Raw genomic sequence first — 14,237 nt, 5'->3', positions numbered from 1 at the left:
ACAAAATGCTTAATAAAGGCGAGGAGGCAGCATGGCCAACCCATCACCTCCTTGCTCTTCTGCCTTAGTGTTTGGGGGGGGGGGCGTAGCAGCAGCAGCAGCAGGGCAGGTAGGCAGCCCGGCGGGGGGGGGCGGAGACAGCCTCCCTTTCTCCCCCCCCCCCCGGCACCACGTGGCCCTGCGCTGCTGCCCCGCGGGCCGCCCTGGCCCCCCCCCCGCCTTCGGGTGTTCCCATAGCAACCTCCCGGGGCGCCTCCGCCGCGGGCCTGGCTGGGCCTGGCGCCCCGTTGCTAAGCAGCGCCTGGAGCAGGAGGAGGAGGAGGCTGCGGGTGTCGCCGTGCAAAACCGGGGGCGGCGGGGGCGGCTTGGCTTCGGGCTGAAAGAGCCTTCTAACAAGCCCCCCCCCCCCAGGAACAGGGTCCGGCGGCGCCCCTCTTCGTCCGCCCCGCCAGGAAGGGAAGTCTGGGCTGCCGCCGCCGCCGCCATGTCCCACAAGTAAGTGCGACTCTGCCCCGGCGCCTCGCTCGCGGGGAGGAGGAGGCTGGCTCGCTCGCTCCTCGGGGCCCAGAAGCCTCTTTCCTAGCAGAGGCGCCTCCAAGGAAGGGCCCGATCCCGGCAGAGTTCAGCCTCTGGTTAAACCCCAGGGGAAAACTCTCCCCATGGTGCATATATGTAAGAGACACATATTACAATACGATTCAGGAGCTCAAGTGCTCCTTGAAGATGATCGCTTTGTACGGAAGAAGGCAATCCGAAATTACTTTGGCCTTTAAACGTCGTCATCGCAAATGCTCTGAATTCTGCCTAGAACCAACTTTGAAACCAGTGCAGCTGTTCCATTAGGCGAGCCATGCTCTGAAAAGTTTCCCCTGTTAACATTCAGGACCAAGGAGTTGCCCAGTTTCACATGCAATGCAATAATCAAGATGTGCTTCCTCCAGAAACAGGTGTCATTGGCACACCCATTTCAGCTGGGCCAAGGCCCTCTGGCTGTAGCTGACCCTTGGCCATCCAGGGTCAAAGCCAGGTCCAAAAAAACCACTAAGCCACAGACCTGCATTTTCGGGGGGGGGGCGGTAATCCCATTCAACATTGGTTAAATGTAAGTACCTGTGGATCCCATCGGACTTGGTTAAGGTTACCAGACGTCCCCGTTTCCTGGGGACAGTCCCCAGATTTACAAGTCAGTCCCCATACAAAATCCATTGAAGCTGAAAAGTCTTCCCGGATTCATTGAAAAATATCTGGTAACCTTAGACTTGGTGCTGCTTACTTCTAAGTAGACATGAATAGGGTTGCACTATTTGCTATATTTTACTTCATTCTCTTTGTATGTACTAAAGTGTTCTCTTCCCCAACCCCCCAACCCACTTTATTAGCACTTACAATAAAATGTGGGCAGAAGCCCAGGAGTCCCTCAACTGCCTGTTGCAGAAGGAGATAGAAGAGAAATCCCACAAACCATTGAAAGATCGCCAAGTAGTGTTTCAAATGCTAGGCACTTTCTACATCAAGTATGTGCAGATATTTCGAAATTTGGAAGCTGCTTATGACCAGATTGTTCACCCACAAAAGCGTTTAATTATTCGGCAAATGCTTGATGGAGTAATGGGTCGTATTTTGGAGTTAAAGAATGAAATGGTGGAGCTGGAGTTGTCAGAATATCATTACTTTGATGACATTTTACAAGATCTTAAGCTGGCTCCTGTAAGTATAGTCCCTTCATGTTGTTTTTCATATTGTAGAATCAAATCCTAAATAACTGTTTGTTTTCTTTAAATAACTGACTTTTGTGCATCTTAATATAGCTGTCCAATTGTTCTCTGTTGTAAAAATCACATGAAAAAAATTCAAAGAGCCCCACTCCATTGAATACTTGGTTCTTGAACTGTTATTCCATTTCCATTTTTCAACTACCGTATTTTTCGCACTATTGGACGCACCGGTCCATAGGACGCACCTAGATTTGGGGGGGGAAATAAAGGCAAAAAAATTTATTCCCCCCCCGCCAGGCGCGGGGCTGGGGCGGGGGAAGCCCGAGCTTCCCCCTCCCCCAGAACGGGACCCAGAGCCATGCCGAAGCTGCGCGCAGCTTTGGCATCGCTCTGGGAGCTTGCGGGGCTGGGGGAGGAGGAAGCCCTCCGCCAGCCTCCAAACCATGTCGGGAGACAGCGGGATGGCGCGCTGAGCCTCTCCCGCTGTCCCCCGAGTTTGCGGGGCTGGGCCAGCCTTCTAGCCAAGTCGGGGGACAGCGGGAAGGGCGCGCTGCGCCCCTGCCGCTGTCTCCCGAGTTTGCGGGGCTGGCGACGGGGAGGAGCAGGCTTCTCCCCCCGCCAGCCTGCTAGCCAAGTCGGGGGACAGCGGGAAGGGCGCGCTGCGCCCCTGCCGCTGTCTCCCGAGTTTGCTGGGCTGGCGACGGGGAGGAGCAGGCTTCTCCCCCCGCCAGCCTTCTAGCCAAGTCGGGGGACAGCGGGAAGGGCGCGCTGCGCCCCTGCCGCTGTCTCCCGAGTTTGCGGGGCTGGCGACGGGGAGGAGCAGGCTTCTCCCCCCGCCAGCCTTCTAGCCAAGTCGGGGGACAGCGGGAAGGGCGCGCTGCGCCCCTGCCGCTGTCTCCCGAGTTTGCGGGGCTGGCGACGGGGAGGAGCAGGCTCCCCCCCCCGCCAGCCTTCTAACCAAGTCGGGGGACAGCGGGAAGGGCGCGCTGCGCCTCTCCCGCTGTCCCCCGAGCTTGTGGGGCTGGCGGTGGGGCTCTCCTGAAGCCTGGAGAGCGAGAGGGGTCGGTGCGCACCGACCCCTCTCGCTCTCCAGGCTTCAGCGAAAGCCTGCATTCGCACCATAGGACGCACACACATTTCCCCTTCATTTTTGGAGGGGAAAAAGTGCGTCCTATAGTGCGAAAAATACGGTATAGTATGTGAGGTTTTTTCAGTTTCACCATAGAAATGCAAAAAGCTGCTCCAACCCACAGCAGGTTAAATCTAAGCCCTGGCTACCAAGTGCAAAGAAAATAGTAAGGATGGACCTAAGCGGAGACATATCACCTTCACCTGTAATCAAGGAACACATACAAAAACTGGGCTTCAGTGAGTTGGGGGTGGGGAGCTGATAATACCCCAGCAAGCCTCATTGAGAATCACGGATTTAATTTATTTCTCTCATACAGCTCCACCTGTTGCCCACATCATGAACTGCATCAAACTTTCATTTAAAAAAAGATGTTAAACTGTAAATTCGGCACGTAAGCTATGTTTACATTCACACAAAGCTACCTTTACAAAAGATGGCTACTGAGAACCTTCACATTGCTCCTTGAGAACCCCTAAGTTCCAAAAGCAGTTTTCAAAAGACTCTTTCACCAGGGTGGTTTGAGGGAAAATAGCCTATCAGTGGTGCATCTCCTGTACTAATGGTTAGCAAGCCATAAATGTCTCATTCTTCTCCCACATGCAGAAATACCCACATCTGTGTCTTTGGCTAGCCCTGATCCGTGTAAGCACTTTATCCAAGCAAGAAATACAACAGATTAAAGAAATTGTATAGCTAATTTCTAGACAACATATTGAAGTTATAGCATTCTCTTATTTTACCTGTAAAGGCAGATTACCAAGATAGTATTTGTGAGTGATGTTCAAATATAAATAATACAGCTTTGGCATTCTACAGCCTATTATGTTAGTATAAGTTGCTCTTTCCAACAGTGGGTTGCACTTAAGGATTTCTTATGCAATAATTAGTAATGAATAAGTATCTTCTGTACTGCAGCCTGATGCAGTACCTTTTGTGCTTTTATTAGCATCTTCAAGTCTTCATATATCACATTATCTTGTTGACTTATAACCCATTTCATAGCTGAGCACTCAGTATAAGACAACTGAAAGGCAACATAACCAGATTCAGGAATCCCTTCTTTGGGATTATATATTGCTGAAATAAGTTAAGACAATTGCAGAATAATAGCAACTTTTATGCACATCCATAATTCAGCATTCCCAGAAATGTATGTTTAATATGGGCACTTTTGACTGTTTTGTAGAGAAATTGTATTCATTGAATGACCAGCATGATTTACAAAATTAACTTTTCCTCTCCAATAGGAAAACATTGAAATTCCAATCCCAAGGTATTTTATTAAGGAGAAAATAAAGGTGTTGAAAGAGAGGGAGAAAATCCTTGCTCAGATAATGCTTGATGCTGGGATGTATGATGGCGAACCTGTGAGTATATCTATGTAATCAGTTCAGGCAGAGCTGCTGAAAGAGATGGTTCTACCTCCTGCTGTTCTCTTCTTCCTCCACTGCCATTGCTGACCCATTCCTATTCCTGTTCATCTTCTCCACCCTTGTTTATCTGATGCCTTAGTGGTGATAGCAGAGGCAGTTTCTCTTCTAGTCCCTGCTCTTCACTTACTCACTCTTGGAAGGGCCAAGAGCATCCTTCCTCGCAGCCTGGCCTTCTGGGAGAGGTGCCAGGAGAGTGCCTGCGCTGCCATCAGTGCAATGTCTAGAATTCATGCTTAAACCTAGTAAAAAAAAGATGTCGAACTTACTTTAAAATGTTATAACATTTCCAAAGTTTAAACCACAGTTTTAGCGACTGTGGCAAACCACAGTGATGTTTCATGCACTCTCTTGGCCACCTTGCCCAGAATATATTGCATTTAGTAACGACTCCTAAGGCCTCCCAGGTTGGGTGACCAGGGATACCAGCCGTAGCAGGAGGGCCAGCTGGTGAGAGAACCAGGCAGTAGTAAGTCAGGCAAGGCGGTGGCCCAGGAATGCTCCAGTTTGCACCTGAGAGGTGTATGGGGGGTTAGGGGAGGGCAGTGCCTCTGTGGAGGGAACTCCTTTGTTCACATTTTGCCCCCACCCTGCACTCGGCTCCCACCTGTGGCTCCTGGAAGCTGTCAGCAGGCGACTGCAGCCACACCCCAGGAAATGCCTTTGACTGGCCGGCTAAACCAGGTGAGGGTGGCTGATGCATCTCAAAACCTTATTGAGTTAGGGACTTCCGCTACATGCAAAGAGAGGCTCTGGCGCATTGAGCAGATGAGACCAATAGTGGACCCAGTGGTCAGGAAGGTGGTTTCTGCATGTGCTGTAGAGGGAAGTGAGGGGCAGATGTTGCTCATCAACCTGGGAAAGTAGCCCTCTAGGAGAAGGAAAACTCTGATTTTAAACCTCTGCTGACTTATGGGAGAAGAAAGGGTTAAGGAGAAAATCCGACACAAATCTGGAATGGAGTCCCTAAGACAGTTGGATGGCGCCTAGTATGGCAAGTCCTACAGCCATGCTGGTGCCAAATGTCTTACTCTGCTTTCCTTTGGACCCCATCAGCGAGGCTGAGAGGGGCTTTTGTCATCTGGGCAGCCCAGGACCTCCATACACGCTGCATCCTGGAGCAGTCACTTTGGTGCTGCTGATGCAGCGGTTTGACTTCACCCCTGGAGGTGCACTCCATTTTCTCTTGAGACAGATGGATGCCACCCAACACCACCTGAAATACAGTGGTGCCTCGCAAGACGAAATTAATCCGTTCCTCGAGTCTCTTCGTCTTGCCGTTTTTTCGTCTTGCGAAGCACGGCTATTAGCGGCTTAGCGGCTATTAACGGCTTAGCGGCTATTAACGGCTTAGCGGCTTTAAGAAAAAGGAAACAAACTCGCAAGACGTTTCGTCTTGCGAAGCAAGCCCATAGGGAAATTCGTCTTGCGGAACGACTAAAAAAACGGAAAACTCTTTCGTCTAGCGAGTTTTTCATCTTGCGAGGCATTTGTCTTGCGGGGCACCACTGTAGTGGTCTCATTCTGCCACATGATTAGACCAACCCTTAATACACAGATTCTGGAGCACCCAAAGAAGGCCCATGATCCATTCACCTCTTACATCTGTCATACTGTTTCTGACTCTCTGCACAGCATACCTTTCATTGCAGGAGTGCTAGACGTTTGGACAGAGAGCAGATATTAGGATTTTTAGGTAACAAAGTTATCTTGCTATTTCCTGAGTTGATGGAGACAAAGCAAAATTATGATCCAGGAATGGGGAGTGCTGTCAGATGGTTGCGAGATTACAGCGTCCTAGACAGATATTCCTGTTAGTATTTCCCCCTCTGGTAAATTATAAATGGTGAGCCCCTTCATTCAGGAGTGTGTTGCTTTTATTGTCTTATATAATGCACCATGTAAATGGTCCAATACAAAAATAATATTATAAAATAATCTGTTTAGATCAGGCTGTGAATTACCTTGGAATTCTTTTTTAAAAAATGCTTTATTGATTTTAAAAACAAAACAGTCTACAAAAACAATCGAAAATCGATACATATTACAAAAAAAAAAAAAGATTCATACATAACTAATTCCAACATGACTTCCATTGTGGTTCCTATATTACATTTTCGACTATGCACTTTCCTTTATCTCTCCTAAGTTATTTCAGTTGTATTGGTTTTGTAAAATTCTCTTACTTCATGCAGAAGTCAATTCAGGCCTGCCAAAGAATTTAGATTTTTACAATATTCTTTTAGCTATACTCTGTAAATGTCCCACTCTCTATTAAATATTTGATCGGTATCATCTCGGAATCTTGCTGTCATTCTTCCTAGCTCTGCATAGTCTAACATTTTGGTCTGCCAATCCAATTTGGAAGGAATGGAGTCTCCTTTGCATCCTTTTGCAATTAGAATTCTTGCTGCTGCTATTGCATACATAAAAATTCTCCTTAAATTTTTCAGAATTTCATTACTCATTATACCCAGCAGAAAGGCTTCAGGCTTCTTAGGGAAGGAACATTTAAACATTTTCTTAAGATTATTATATATTGTATCCCGGAATTCCCCCCCCCTTTTTTTGGCAGTTCCACCACATGTGGATCATCGTGCCTTCCACCTCCCTGCATCTCCAACGAATGCTTTACCTGGTTTTATAAATTTTGGCCAATTTTACAGGTGTTAGATACCATCAGTAAAGCATTTTCATGAAATTCTCTTTCAAATCATAGCACACAGTGAATTTCAGGTCCTCCCTCCATAACCTTTCCTATGATTCCATTTGGATATTGTAACCAAAATCTCTGGCCCATTGGACTGTAACTGATTTTGCTTCTTCCTCCTTGACCTCCCAGTCAAGGAGAAGTCTGTACATTTTAAGAGAGCGTTTTTTTTTAATTAAATCTTTCTCAAGTCTTGAAAGTTCTGTGGAAAAGCCTTTTCTGTTTGTCTTTTTGGAATGTCTTGTTCATTTGCAACCAATCTGTTAAATGGGTTCGAATTTCTTCCAATTTTTAAAATTTTAGCCTATTTTCCTTTTCTTCCAATAAATCTTGGTGAATTGACAATTACCTCTCATGTGTTTTTTTCTTTACCAAGAATGCTTCTGTCGGGGATAGCCTCCATGGCGTTTTTGGTTCTAGTAAGTCCTTATACTTAGCCCACACCATATAACGATTTCCTAACCATGTGGTTCAAGAAGCCTTTTCATATCCTAGATAAGTGTGCCAACCGTACTGATAATCATTCCAGATCCAGCAAATCAGTGTTTTGTAGCGTCAACCATTCCCAGATCTAGGAGAGACAAGCCGCCTCATTGATACAGTTTCAGATCTGGCAGTGACCCCCCCCCTTTAACATCAATTAATAGTTTGTGCTTAATCCTGCGGTTTTTACCCTGCCAGATAAATGTTGAGATGTCCCTCTGCCAATCTTTTAAACAGCTTGCTCCCCCTGATCACTGGAATTGATTGGAACAGAAAGATCATTTTTGGGAGCACGTTCATTTTAATTGTAGAAATTCTTCCCCCAAAGGAGATGTTTGACCTGCTCCAAATCTCAAAATAATTTTTTATCTCCTTCCAGGTCTTAACATACCATACTTTTCAATGTATAAGACTAGGTTTTTTTACTAAAAAATAATGTTAAAAAGGGGGGGTAGTCTTATACACGGGGGCATGTTATACACGGAAAAATACTGTAATTATCCTGAAATAGATTAATATTTTTTGTCATGAGCCATATACCCAGGTATTTTACTTTTTTGCTAATTTCCAAACCACAAATTTCTTGTAATTCACTTTTTTCCTGGATCCCTATATTTTTTACCAGTAATTTTGGTTTTTTGCTATTGAGTTTAAAACCCGCCACCTGCCTGAATTCGTTTATCAGTTCCAACAGTCTTGGTAAACTTTCTTTCGGGTTTTCTGTGGTTATAATGAGGTCATCTGCAAAAGCTTTTAATTTGTAGGATTTCCCCTGATACCTCTTATCCTCTCGTCCTCTCTTATTTTCCTATTCAGGGTTTCTAATACTAGAATAAATAGCAGTGGGGACGGTGGGCACCCTTGGCTTGTCCCCTTCATTATGTTGCAACTATCCGTGATATTGCTGTTTATGATAAGTTTGACTCGCTGCTCAAAATTTATTGGCTCTTTTCCTCTGCAAAATGTTTCTTCAAGACCCATTAAGTTGTGTTTTCATAAAGCTCCAAGAGATGTTGTCAAATGCCTTTTCTGCGTCTACTAGAATAAGTACTGCTAGTTTTTCGTTTCTAGCTTCTAGGTATTCTAGTATATTAATAAGGTTTCTTATATTGTCATTTATCTGTCGTCCGGGAAGGAAGCCTGCTTGGTCCTCATGGATTATTGCTCTCAGGGTCTTTTTTTAGTATTTCTGCTAAGATGGCTGCAAAGAGTTTGTAATCGTTATTAAGTAATGAAATTGGTCTGTAGTTTGAGATGAGTGTTAAGTCTGTCCCCTGTTTGGGGATTAGCGTTCTGTATTGGCTTCCTTCCAGTCTCCGTTATTTTTCCTTTGGTTAGTATATCGTTCATCACTTCTTTTAAAAGTTGAGATCTAGCTTCTTTCATTTTCTTGCAATAGCAGGCTTACAGTCCATCCAGCCCTGGCGACTTCCCTGATTTCCCATTCCTGATTACCTTGGAATCCACATGCATTTATTTTTTCTTGTTAGTTATAAATAATGTACTCATATATAGATTTTCTAACAGGGGTTTGGAAGAAGCAGGAAGTTTATGCATGTAAATTTTAATAAAACATGTAGTAGAAGTTACTGACATTGCTGAAGTTTGTAATGTCTTCCTCCTTCTTCTGAACCTTAGGGTTTTTTTATTTGTAACATTTGCCTTTAATCTGAGGCAAACATTACAGCCATGTGAGCCGTTCTGTAGTGCATGTTGTAATCTGAGTCAAAAGGACACTTCTTTCCATGTCTCCCTCCTGCCTTCATAGGTTCTAGAGAACCTGGGAAGTGTTTCCAGGGTGTCTGACATCCACTGAAAGGACTTTGGTGTGCTGAAAAGCTTCCCCTGGCATCTGATACCTAGTATGCTGCCATAGCAGCAAAGAAAAAGTGGGAAGCATAAATGCAGGAGTATAAAATACATGCATTTTGATGGAATTTTGTGCACCTGACACATTTCTGCAAAGAAATAGGAAAGAGCAACATTGTTTAATTGGAATTCCTCTGGGACAGGATAAAGACAATGTTCTAGATGTATTTATTTTTGTCCTATGCTTCCATTTTATGTTATAGAAAAAAGTTGTGAAGCTCATGCCCTTAGAAGAAGCTATTAGAACCATTCAGATAGCTGAGCGGGCTCGTCAGGGCCGACTCCGGGCTACATTCATGAAGCAAATCTATCTGGAAGAAAAGAGAGAGAGGCTAGCAAGGCTTACGGGTGAGAAAGCCCTAGATATAGATGGTGCTGTGTTATTCATTCAGAAGGTAAAATATCTTCTTTTTAATCAGAGATATATTGCTATGAAAATGGAATGCATGTTTAGTTGCCTTTGGGAAAAGATAATAATCTATATTTAAATTAGTAATCCACAATCTCTTCTAATCCTGGCATGCTTTGTTAATTGACTTGGTTTTTCTGAGATGTTTTTAGAGGTCTCTTGGAGAAAGCTCAGGGTTTTTTATGAAAGTTCTGTAAGAAAAAGCTTGGAAAGCCTGGATCTGTGATAATCCCTTATTCTGCTGCCAATAGCCCCCTGCTGTCATTACTTCTTCCTGCTCCTCAAATGTGCTACCACCTCCCTTACCAGGGTTGTGTGGCTGTGGAGGCAGCAGCTTCTGGTGAGGTCTTGTGGAAGTCCTGCAACATCTTTCTGGAAGCTGCCACCACACAACTCTGGTGCTGGAGGGTGACCATAGAATTGTAGGACTCCGCTAGATTGGTAAAGAAAAAGTGTTTTATATGTCTTGTTTATGCATTATAACACTGTGACACCAGATGGCGCTGTGGAGTTCCATTTTTTCCCAATGCGATTTCTTATACAGTGATACCTTGGTTTGCATACGTCTTGGATTACAAAAACATCAAACCCGGAAGTGTGTGTCCCGGTTTTCAGTCTTTTTTTGCATTACAACCCCTTTTTTTTTTTGGATTACAAACAAATTTATTTTGGAGGCCCCATTGGTGAAAGCGTGCCTTGGGTTACAACCTGTTTTGGTTTACAAATGGACCTCCGGAACAGATTATGGTTGTAAACCTAGGTACCACTGTACACAGTTTGCAACACATTTAACTGAAATGCTTCTTTGATGTGTCTAGATCTGGCCATAGAATCTTAGAGCTGGAAGAGACCCCCAGGGGTCATCTACTCCAACCCCCTGCAATCCAGGAATCCTAGCTAAAGAATCCCTGACAGGTGGCCACCCAACCTCTGCTTAGAAACCTCCAAGGAAGGAGAATCCACAACCTCCTGAGGGAGACCGTTCCACTGTGGAACAGCCCTTACTGTCAGAAGGTTCTTCTAGATGTTTAGTCGGACTCTCCTTTCTTCTAACTTGAAGCCATTGGTTTGAGTCCTACCTTCCAGGGCAGGAGAAAGCAAGCTTGCTCCACCTTCCATGTGACAGCCCTTCAGAGATTTGAAGATGGCTATAATATCGCCTCTCAGGCTCCTCTTTTCCAGGCTAAACATACCCAGCTCCTTCAACTGTTCCTCATAAGGCTTGGCTATTAGACCCTTGATCATCCTAGTTGCCCTCCTCTGCACACGTTCCATGCTCCAGAGTATGCTTTGGCACACCCAGGCACTCTAGTTTTCTGTTCTTCCTGGCTCAGTTGATTGAGCCAGGAGGAACTGGGGGAAACAACAACTCCAAGACAATGGATTCTACAATACTGAAATCTGCTGTGACGTTTCCAAACAGCTGTTTGGTGAGCTGTTTGTTTCTCTGATAAAAATGGCATCTTTGGCAGGATAGGGGCACTTAAAACAATAGGGAAGAATTGTAAATTGCCAAAAATATTCTGCTCACTTAACAATTTTTAGTAAACAAATATATCAGGTATAAAGAAAGATATATCGTAATATTGTAATATTTGTAAGAAGTCGTGTCACTGAATGCATTCAAGGGATGGTACTTGAAGCCATCAGGATTCATGTCTTCTAATCTTCCTTGTAGCCCCCCCCCCCCACTGACTGGGAATATTTCAAATGAAAGCTGAGTTGTCTTTGTTTTTAAATGAAAAACTAGTGATAATATTGAAGGAGTAAGCTTCCTAAGACATTAAATGGCAAACAGATTTTTTTATGCCTAGAAGAATGGGCAACCACAGCCCTGTGGAGCACATGCAGCCCCTGAAACAGCTGGAAAACCCATGGGCTCTTGGTAGAAGATCGAAAATCATTCTAGTTTTCATTTAAAAATATAAATCCAACCCTCATATTTGCAGAAAATGTGTTATGGGAAAATTGTCCAGCAGGGTTCTTGATATCAATCAAAGGAGCATTCGTTTCATATTAGATTATATGACCAGCACATGTTTCTCAACAACATGACTCTATGTAAATATGTGTGGGTGATGTTATTTATCCTTGGAGCAGACTCATTGGGGGAAAATTATTAATTTGAATGTGTCTACCCTGAGTATGAATTAGTTGGATGTTACCCTATGATTGTAAAACGCTTTTTGATGAAAGCTTAAGAATTTCCTCCAATTCTTACAACTGTACATATCCCTTCTTACATTACTTCTGCATTTGAAAAGTATTTTTGTGAAAAAAGGATGCAGCTTCAATGATTAAGTCATTTCTTTACATAGCATTTGTGTGCATAGTGTTGTGCAAAATTATTTGAAAAGACAGAGAGAAATAAAGGATTAAAATGGGTTAAAAGATAAATCATACAAATTTCAAATGAATTCACAGAATTATCACCTCCAAATTACACTACAAACAAAGCAGGAAAGATTAAGACCCAATGCCAAAACCCCCAGATGGTAATTGTTAATGATACATTGCTAGATTTGGAGTCTGTTTTTTCCTTCCTCTATTTGTTTTTCCCCTTGCTGCTGTGCAGGAAGTTGTAAAAAGGGCAATTAATCTCATTAGGTTTGTATTCCAAATTCAGCTTTGGCGTGGATATGCCCAGTGGAAGAAAAGTTTGAAACTCAGAGAAGAGGAAATGGTATTTCTAGGGATGGTGAGTCTTCATGTACCTTTCCTTCCAATTTGCCATTTTAAATAATTCCAGATTTTAGATGCTATCAAATGGGTGTTCTAAAACTTTGTGTTATAAAGGTTACCTGCTAACAAGAATAAATGTCTACATCAAAACAGTTCCCAGTTGTCATTACGAATACTGTATCCTGTATACCTAACCAAAATAAGAACAGAAAAGTGATAATTTGGGTCGGGGGTGAATGTAGTATATCACTACTACCACTAAGTGGCAAATGAGGAGAGAAGTGTGGGGTGGTCAGCTCCTTAAGTCATCACCTAACATTGATGATAGAGTAGCTTCTCTCCCACACCAGTATTGAATATGACTCTTTTAAGCTAATAAATATTACAGTTTCCTTTGATATCTGTGCAAGTGCACAGTCCTTGCTATGTTTTGCCTGTCTTTCTGTCACTTCCGGAGGTAGCACTCAGGGAGGATTCCCATAGCGCTTAGTAGAACCCACACTTTGTTGCCCCAGGGCAGAAACATCTTGCATCTCAGGGGAAGGGACTGCTCATTCCCCACACTTCATCCATTTATTTCTTAACCATGGTATACCACTTGTTGCAGGAGAAAACATCACAGTGGAATTTTAAAAAGGTAAAACAATAAAATTATCTCTAAAAATTTTACAGCCATAATTTAAAACTGCAATAGAATAGACTAAAACAGATTAAAGCTGTTTGGCAGGGGCCAAAAAGAACACAGCAAAGTCACTGGCCTGATACCAATAGTGTACTCCTAGTGCATGTGAGAGCGAGGAAAGAAGAGAAGAAGAGTTTGGATTTGATATCCCGCTTTATCACTACCCGAAGGAGTCTCAAAGTGGCTAACATTCTCCTTTCCCTTCCTCCCCCACAACAAACACTCTGTGAGGTGAGTGGGGCTGAGAGACTTCAGAGAAGTGTGACTGGCCCAAGGTCACCCAGCAGCTGCATGTGGAGGAGCGGAGACGCGAACCCGGTTCCCCAGATTACGAGACTACCGCTCTTAACCACTACACCACATTGGCTCCTATTGAACCCCATGGGAATCCTTGCATGGGTACTTCTCCCATACGCTATACCTACAGAAATGAGGTTAAGAATAAAAATTACAAGCAGGTTTTAATGTGCTATTTATTCCAAACCAATCTTGTAAATGACATTGGTGTGATTGAAGAGCATATCAAAAGTTGGATCAGTGGTACTTCTCATAGTCATACACCCCTGCCACCCACTAGAAATGATTTGGATATTGTTGTTGTTATTTATTATTATTATCACTGCCCAACATTTAACGAAAGCTTCCTCTGCCTAATGGGTTTCTGAAAAATATTCAAAGAGCGGCGAAAAATGCTCTCTAAATGTGTGAGAAAGAAAGATACTTAGCATTAACACAATTTCTATCAACAGTGTCTCACTCCCCACTCATATGTAATTGCAAGGAACCAGGGTGGGAAAAGGAAGATGACTCTTTTAAACCATAGGCTGATGCCTTCCCATTGGTAGAGGAATGTGTCCTGCTAAATAATAATTAAATAAATAAATATTTATACCCTGCCCATCAGGCTGGGTTTCCCCAGCCACTCTGGGCAGCTTACATCATATCTAAAAACATAATAAAAATATCAAGCATTAAGAACCTCCTGATACAGGGCTGCTTTCAGATGTCCTCTGAATGTTGTCTAATTCTTTATCTCCTTGACATCTGAAGGGAGGGCGCCACTGCCAAGAAGGCCCTCTGATGAACCAGGGAAGTGGACGCTAGTCTAGATATGCTAGATTTAAA

General features: G+C 43.9%; 1 protein-coding gene across 1 annotated transcript in view; it reads left to right on the top strand.

Annotated features, from left to right (window-relative positions):
- The first annotated feature begins 216 nt into the window (after positions 1-216).
- The window catches only part of DRC11 (dynein regulatory complex subunit 11), an 82,334-nt gene continuing 68,313 nt past the window's right edge, over positions 217-14,237 (top strand). The window contains exons 1-5 of the mRNA XM_081016677.1: positions 217-495; positions 1,380-1,707; positions 4,095-4,214; positions 9,543-9,734; positions 12,375-12,446. Coding sequence (XP_080872803.1) covers positions 485-495; positions 1,380-1,707; positions 4,095-4,214; positions 9,543-9,734; positions 12,375-12,446 — 723 coding nt within the window. The 5' untranslated portion in view covers positions 217-484. The remainder of the gene's footprint in view (positions 496-1,379; positions 1,708-4,094; positions 4,215-9,542; positions 9,735-12,374; positions 12,447-14,237) is intronic.

This window comes from Podarcis pityusensis, assembly GCF_964106645.2.
Source record: "Podarcis pityusensis genome assembly, chromosome: 1".
NCBI classification, from domain to species: domain Eukaryota; kingdom Metazoa; phylum Chordata; class Lepidosauria; order Squamata; family Lacertidae; genus Podarcis; species Podarcis pityusensis.
This window is presented reverse-complemented; position numbering and strand designations above follow the sequence as displayed.